Source organism: Triticum urartu, chromosome 7, assembly GCF_003073215.2.
Source record: "Triticum urartu cultivar G1812 chromosome 7, Tu2.1, whole genome shotgun sequence".
In the NCBI taxonomy this organism is placed as follows: Eukaryota; Viridiplantae; Streptophyta; class Magnoliopsida; order Poales; family Poaceae; genus Triticum; species Triticum urartu.
The window spans coordinates 37,074,681-37,083,376 of NC_053028.1; the positions used below are offsets into that span (position 1 = coordinate 37,074,681).

The 8,696-nt window shown below is 45.6% G+C and overlaps 1 protein-coding gene across 1 annotated transcript; it reads right to left on the reverse strand.

Moving 5' to 3' along the window:
• Positions 1 to 6,276: 6,276 nt before the first annotated feature.
• On the reverse strand, positions 6,277 to 6,847 carry LOC125521765. Its single transcript, XM_048686828.1, has one exon. It carries the CDS (start codon positions 6,731 to 6,733, stop codon positions 6,464 to 6,466), a length of 270 nt encoding a protein of 89 aa, XP_048542785.1. The 5' UTR covers positions 6,734 to 6,847; the 3' UTR covers positions 6,277 to 6,463.
• Positions 6,848 to 8,696: the final 1,849 nt, after the last annotated feature.

Genomic DNA, 8,696 nt, shown 5'->3' on the forward strand with positions numbered 1-8,696 from the left:
CCACGGAATCAAACATCTTAATTCTAATACGTGTGCAGTATTTCATAAGTTCCGAATGGATTACTTCTCATCCTATACACCGTCATTAGATCCCCATAAAAGCATCTTCATCTAGACCATCTGAAATAGTACCATTGCACCAGCGCTTGCCTATTTAGCACCGTGATGATGATTTCCTGTGGGAAAAGAGGTTATTTTTTACCTGAAATATGTACTTCTTATATATGTATATTTCAGCACATACAAAATGGGAGCGGCTAAGATAGAAACGGAGCCTCTAGTGAAAAAAAAATAGGAAATTTCAACCTGAGCAGTTAGGTCGGAGTTGGAGTGTCACAGTTTTGGTGGAGCCTGGAGTGGTGGGATTCGTAATTGAAAAGTAAACATTACGTATGTATAGTCGATGCCAATGATTTAACATGGGGAAAAGATCCACTATTCATTGGCGACAGAGCCAAATCCGTTCTTGATGGAAAACCAACCTTATCACGCCAATACAAAATGCAAGGGTCGCATCAACGGATCTAGGAATATAAAATATGAATGCCAGGCTTCACATGTAAAATCCAGCAATTACTATGAACATTGCATGAATACTACTAAATCCATAATTTCCTTAAAAGAAGGTTTTGCACACAAAAAAAAAACCAGTAGACACATTTCGTAGTCAACACATGGTTGACTTCGCTTTCCATCAGTTGGAGTTGGTTCTTACCTACATCGTTGTGCTTCCTTATAAGGGAAGATGTAGCTATACCGCATCCCACTAACCGTGTTTGGCGTTCCCATCCAATTGACAGTGCACATATTGTCATCATATGTTTGCATTTCATAAGGTACTAATAGAAATGATCCGTATTTGGAATATTTGACAACATCTGGTTAGGCTCAACACACGAGAATCATGTTCCTGGTTCTTGGAGCATATCTTCTTTGCCAGTGAATCCATGAATCCGTATATACTCAGGCCTCGAATAGCTTCATGAGTGCATGTTTTATCGGCGGCAGTAGTCACTGGCCATCTAGCCATCTGCATTGTTGTTGATTGAAAAGTTTCAAAATTTACATCTGAGTAATTTTTAAAAAATTGATCAGCATTAGATGTTTGTTACCACATTTCATTTCATTTGATTTTGCTCGGAAAGTAATCCAAAATTTTGAGGCCAAAACTATTTTAGTACCAACCACACCAAATTTAAAATAGAAAAAATGAACCTTGAAAGGTAGTCGAGACAACAATCCTGGTAATAATGCAGCGATCATCACAAACAAGAGTTTGAGATATATCCTCTGAAGAATAAGATAAAATAAACAGTTCACAAGTCATGTTCAATAGAAATAGGCAGTAAATAGGTATTCATCTATTTTCTTGGCACTATTTGTTTCACTACTTTAATTTGTTTTTTCAATAACATACCCACATGTCAGGCACCTGATTTCCAATATTAAGCTAGTTTGTGGCGGCATGCCAAGGATTTTTCTACAAAGTTCCTTTGGTGGGGATGTATCTTGTAATTTCTCTTGGTGTGCCATCTCTTTGGATTTCTTCATCGAGATGCCACGTGTGTTGTAATTTCATGAATAGTTTCTCCCCCTGACAATGAACAACAACTAGTGTGATGCCATTCACGAGAGACACCATGGCTTACAACACAACTTTGCTGATATGGTTTTCCCTGCCAGCCACGGTGGTAATTGAAACGTTCAGTTATTATGTTGTCGGCTCCAGCGACCAAGGAGGAGTTTTCTACAATTTTCTTTCATTGGGGTTGTTTCGTGTAATTTGTCTTGGTGTGCTATCTCTCTGGATTTCTCCGTGTGGTGTAATTTGCTGATGTTATTAACATAAATGTGGCACTTCTTAAAAAAAAGTAACATTTAGCAGAAATTGGCATTGCACATATATTCATCTATTTTCTTGGCACTCTTTGTTTCACATAATTTAACAAGTTTTTCCAATAACATCCGCACATGTTTTTTTAGAACGAAGACGCACGATGCGTCCGGCCTTAAATTAATAAAGCCCACCGACAGGCAGCATTCAACAAGTTCAACACAGAAACTACAACAGAAGGTAAGTGGCCGAAGCCAAAAGTACGGAACATGCAACCGGCCTCAGCCTGATAAAGAGAAACAGCAACACTAGCACACAAGCAGCCAGTAGCACCACGAGCAACATCTTAGTGACGGGCTTCAAACTGTATCGTGCGGATCCGCTCCATGGCCTCCATCATCCGATCTGCATCACGCCGTTTCCCCAACGGTGTCCGTGTCTGGAGAAACAAGTGGCATTTGAAAATAATATCAGCAGGATGGTTAAGGAACTTGTGTTCGATAGTCATCTTATTACGGGTGGTCCATAGTGACCAGCACAGCGCCCCTACGCATCTCCACAGCACGCGCCCGAAGCTACCCCTATGAGCGAGAAGGATCCCACGTAGGTCCGACGCCGTATGGGGATTCTAGTTCTGCGCAAACGCATCACGGACGACACTCCAAGCAAAACGAGCTAGGTGGCATTTGAAGAAGATGTGGTTAGCATCTTCATGCGCTCCACATAACGCGCAAAAAGACCCATCCGAAGGGCCGTGTCTAATGGCAATGTTGTTAGAAGAGGGAGGCAGTCACGGAATAATTGGCAAAGAAAAACTTTGATCTTCAGAGGAATAGTCGCTTTCCATAGCCCCCTAGCTATGTCAAGAGTCGGTCCCTCGGTCAGCTTATTGTAAAGCGACTGGACCGTGAACTTCCCGGAGCTCGAGAGGGACCACGAGACCGTGTCGGCCTCAGGGCAGAGAGATGCACCTTGCAAGGCAGTTAGGAGCCCATCCCAACTTGCCCGTTCATGGGCGAGGAGTGGTCTTTTGAGAGATATGGCTGGTGGGTTAGTTCTGAGCGCGTCGGCCACCAAAATGTCGACGTTAGTGGCAAGTTGATAGATGACAAAGTGGCTACGCCAAAGAGGTTCCGACCCAAGCCAATGGTCGAGCCAGAACCTCGTGGAGTTCCCGTTCTTAACGCAGAACTTGGCCCCTAGCGTGAAGGCAGGTTTAACAGCCTGAATCCCGTTCCAGAAAGGCGATCCCTTCGCCTTTGAGGTGAGGAAATTCCCATCGGGGAAATATTTGGCGCGAAGGATATCGGCCCAAAGTCCTTGTTCGTTCTGGGAAACTTTCCAGATCCACTTGACAAGGAGCGCTACATTCATGAGTTTGGAGTTAAGGATCACAAGGCCACCGAATTTCTTGGGGCGGCAGAGCGCCGCCCACTTGATCAGGTGGTATTTCTTTTTTGTCCCAGTTCCTTCCCAAAAGAACTTAGTCCTAGGGGTGTCGAGCTTGGCGTGGACTCCATCAGCCAGCAGGAACATGCCCATAGTAAACAGGGGCAGGGAGGACAAGCTAGAGTTTGTCAGAATCAGCCTAGCCGCAGAAGATAAAAACCTGCTGCGCCAGGGACTAACCCGGTTCGCCACCTTACCGTATAAGGGTTCCCATTTAAGAATCGAGATGTGTTTGTCCGAGATGGGAAGGCCTAGGTACTTAATTGGAAAACTCCCTAGTTTGCAGTTAAGAAGGTTGGCAATGGGAGTGGCACAAGGATTGTCCATCCCAATGGCAATCACCTCACTCTTCAAAAAGTTTATCTTTAGGCCGGAGATGATCTCGAAAGCGAGGAGGATGAGCTTAATCGAGGCTATACTATGGTCATCGGGCTCGAAGAGTAGCAAAGTGTCGTCCGCATATTGTAATCCGCACATGTCTGCACCCGATTTCTAATACTACGCTAGTTTGTGGCTACGTACCATCAGATCATCAAGTCAGCCATTTATTTTAGAAACTGCTCACCTACCGTGCTGGAGACCTAGAGTCCATATGATGCAAGATATCCATACATACCTTCTTCCTCGTGTGTCAATAACCATGTGATCCATTACTGTGCATTTTGTCTTTGAATGTCTTGCTTGAAAAACACTCATGGAAATGGAAGGCATTGGGAACAAATTTGACAACATCACGCTAAGCTCAAGCTACGAGTATCAGGTTCTTGGTTTCATCAAGCATTTCTGCTTGGCCACTGGATTCTTTTTTGGTGACCGAACTGCACGTCGGGGCCAGGGATTTTGGAGGCTCGAGGCCTGGCCCTGTGCATGCCGGTGCCTGGTTCGAACTGGGAGGGCACGCGGAAGCTGAGTACACACGTGCAGGAGCATGTGGATTGCGACTGTGCCGTGTGGGGTTACGTCATCTCCACGTCGACCCGCAGAAAAAACACTGTCTCCCCGTCAAAGAAAAGAGTTTGTTTCTGGCGGTGGACATACTTAATTACTCATGCTTATCTGCCATACCGTGACTGAAGCAGAGACCGCTTCTCCTAATCATGTTTCCACCCCTACCGCAAGGAACAATCATTCTGACAGACATGGTGATATCTGAAATCAAGTTCGAGTTAGTTGTAATCCACACTGTTTTTCTGTACAACATTGCAAAGCAAGGTCGGGCTATTGTTTTGCCAAATGGCAAGTTTGGCACACGTACAGAGGCCCTAATTTTGTTCTCTCCTAGTAGCTACTATTCTCTTACTCTTGTACTTTTGAGGCAGAGGCTGACGGAAGCAGACCTGGAAGAAGATCTTCAACGCCATATGTCTAATAGTAGTACAATCGAATGAACAAAAAAACATCAAAAGCCTACGCCTGCGTCAAGCATTCTTATTTCTAATTGATCCGAGTTTTATACAGATCAAAATCGTGAATACGACATGCTTAGTGCATCACGACGGTGTCAAGGCAATCGAGACCGTCGAAGGCAAGCTCGAAACCAGCGCGCCTTTCCGCCATCGGCTTGCCGGAGAAACAGCCCTTCTCCTTCTCAGCGTATGGCTTGGTAGCCACCGCCTGCTTCGTCGCGTCGTCGCCACCTGAGACCAGCCTTTTGACCCTGAAGAACCTCTCCATGGCCATGTATTCTATGATGAAGATGAGATTTGATCAGGCAGTCTGTCAGGACGGATTTCTTGCTGCTGCTCGTCGAACGAAATTCTTGTTTGTTTGCTCATCGAGCTGGACGTCGGGGGTGAGAATTTTAATGGTCGCCCTCTGCGTGCCCGGTCGCCGGAGTCTGGAGGTTAGATGGAGTCTATAATATAACCCTTCATTTTTATTTACTCCGCATATTGGCTTTGGCCAAAGTCTAATTTTGTAAACTTTAACAAAGTTTATAGCAATGCTGGGGACATCACTTATCGAGAACTTATCGGTTGACCCATGATAAGGGGTAAATCGGCTAGTTTATCGGCATATCGGCCTTGTTGTAGATGCTCTTAAGTCCTTTTCAGGAACCCTCTTGCTTCATAATTTGTATTGCCTCATGTAATAGGATTGGTAACACATGAGCATTCCCTGTAATCTATATTTGTCGATGCTTTGGCTGGACGTACATTCCTTTATTTTTTTTCTATAAATAACCAAAAACCTCGTAATAAATTTTGTTGTATGCATTTTTTTGACGCAGAGGCTGAGGGCAAGCTTCCTTTTGAAAGAAATATGAGTGTCTGTGTGCTTACCTTTCAGAAGTCCACTATCTTAATAGAAGGACGTATCCAATGCAACCATCTTTATGGTGTTACCATTGAACCAATTGATGAAACCACACTCTACAAGTTATTAAAAAAAATCTGAAGTTAATTTAGTATGTACGTACAATACATATTTACCATGTCACAACATATTCTGATAAATTACTGCAAGAAATGGAAGGTATCGGGAACCTTTTTGGCAACACCTGATAACATGACTGCTAAGATCGAAATGCAATTATTGTATGGTTTGCTCCCCTTTTCTTCTAGGGATCCAGAAGGGGGTTGCTTACGTTTAGCACTCGAACACATTCTCACTGTAAGGAACTATCTAACAGACAGTGATATCTGAAATCATGATCGATATATCTCTAATGTACGCTCGCTCTGTTTCTGTCAAGCATTGCTAAGCAAAGTTGGGCTATTCTTTTGCCAAATGGCAAGCTTGGCCTGTAAGGTCCAACTCCTACTTCAATTCTACACACACGCAGAGACTAGTTTTGTTCTCTCCTCAGTGTCATTATCTTCCTCTTATATTCTTACTACTTTTCAGGAAGAGATGGTACATGCACAGGAAAGCAGAGCCGGAGGGAAATTTTCGACGTCGTATTACCAGCCACACCTCTTAATTGTACAACAAGCGCGTGCCACAGATAGTCAAACAGTAGTCTGACTGAATGATCTACATGACATGGAATCGAAGACATAAAATGATACTAGGAGATGTCCCCTTTAAATTCCTTTCGTTTGTAAACAAGATTGTGCACCGGTCAAATACTAGACTAGAATGAACGAAACATCACAACCCCACCAACGTCTCAAACATTCTAACTGATCCAAGTTCTATACAGAGTAAAATCAAGAAAGCGACATGACAATGACATGCTCAGTGCATGACGACGGTGTCAAAGCAATTGAGGCCGTCGAACGCGAGCTCGAACCCAGCACGCCGCTGCGCCATCTGCTTGCCAGTGAAGAAACCCTGCCCCTTCTCAGCGTCCGGCTTGATAGCCACCAACGGCTTCGTCGCGTCACCACCACCTGAGACCAGCCTTTTGACCGTGTCGGTGCTGCCGGCGGTGAGCACCGACGTGCCGTAGCCGTCCAGCGGTGCCTCGCAGAAGACGAGCGCCGTGAAGAACCTCTCCATAGCCATGGATCCTCTACTGACGGATGCTTGAATCAGGCAGTCTGGAAAGAAGGATTCCTTGCTGCTGCTGCTCCTCGAGCGAATGAGGAGATTCTTGTTTGCTTAGTGATCGAGCTAGACGTGGGGGTGGGGATTTTATAGGGTCACCCCGTGCGTGCCGGTCTCCGGTTGGAATTCGGAGGGCACGCGGAAGCAGAGTACGCACGAGCCGGAGTCTAGAGGATTGCGACCGTGCCGTGTGGGGTTGGATTAGATGGAGTCTACTCTGTCTCCATGCCTGCGCGTGCGGACCAGGACACCCGGGTTTGACCTCATCCGATCCGTAGCGTGACGTGAGGTTGAGAAGCACATCACCGTTGGATTAGATATTCCTTTGCTGATGTATACTGACTTTTCGGTCAAATCATATTGTCTCGGCTTTGAATTTTGTGGTGATACAAGATTCGGACTTCAACCTCCAAGGGGGTAGGTGTCACGGAATCCGTTAGTGTCCAATCTCTAAACCCTGCGCAAGTGGGAGCTACATGCATAGGCTTGTCTTTTTTATAAAAAAAGGTTACCTTGAACTCTGCATAAAAACTGATGCATGCAGTCATCTTTATTAAATTATTACTCAACAGAGTGACAAAATAAATAAATAGATCAACCCAAGGCCACCTTCTAGGAAAACCAAGTTGACACACCTACTAAATGACCGTCTCAACGGACTTCATCTAATCCGCTGGCCTCAAGAAGCCATCCGCCTGACAAGCTGAGAGCACCAACTGGTCTATGTGTCACCGAATGGGCAAGCCTCACCAAAGGACCGCCGTCCCTGATCCATGGATCGCAGCCGTCGTACCAACACCGGGCAGCCTTAGAAGGGCCCCGCTACCGCCTTCCTCGGAGCCATCTGGACTTTGCCAGAGGGCGCCTCAGGCGGCGGCGAGGGGAGGAAGGTGCAGCAGGGGAGGAAGCGGCGTTGGGATGAGGTGGCAGCGAAGGAGGGATCCGGTCACGACACTAGATCGCGATCGCGAGTCCCTTTTGGCCGGGGCCCGCTAGTCGTCCTATGGATCAGTCGTTCAGAGAAAATGATGCAAAGTCCATGGAACGGCTCTGATCCGAAGAGCCGTCGTTGGGGAGTTAATTTACAGGGGTGGAGCTGCATGGAGGGTCCTCAGTGCACATGCACTAGGGTCGAATGTTTCCCGTGTTATGTTAATTGTTGTGCGCCAGGGTGCATAATTTTTGCATGTGACATCTTGTCGGACCCTAGCATGCCACCGACCACCCCATTTTACCTGTGCCCCTGCTCTGTCATACCATATGCACCGGGCCCCACCCAACAGCACTACCAACCACCTACATGACACTGGTTGGAGCTCCATCGATATCTTCTTCCGTGGTGCACATGAGGAGAGGGGGGGGGGGCGCCGACATGTAGGAGGAGTTTTTCTTTTTATGCGACTTGTCGAACATGCTCGTCTCTGTCAAGTTTGTATTGATCAGGTAGATGGATGGATGATGATTTATAGCAAGATAGATGCAAGACGCTACTTGGCCCTCAATCAACCAACCACAGACAACAACTGAGGCCTGACGTGGCGACGTTGTGCTCTAGCCTCCCGTCGACCTTCCACAGACCGGTGACCCGACCAGCCAACATCATCCACAATCCAACTAAGACTTTTTTTTTCAAAAAAGAATAAGTCAAAAAACAACAAGGATTAAACTTATTTTTCTAGGCTTCATAATTTTTCAATCTCCTTTCTAATTTTATGTGTAATTTGCATTGAGGTCTGTTGGTATTTACCAAATGCATTTTCGGTGCTACTTGTTCATATATATACATTAACTTCTATGTGCTAGATGGCCTATACTAGAGGTTAGGAAAAACACTTCTATTCAGTACAATAAACCTCTTCCGTGGATGAATACAGGAATATGTGTGATAATTGTGTTTCTCTAGTTAAAAGAGATCACGCTC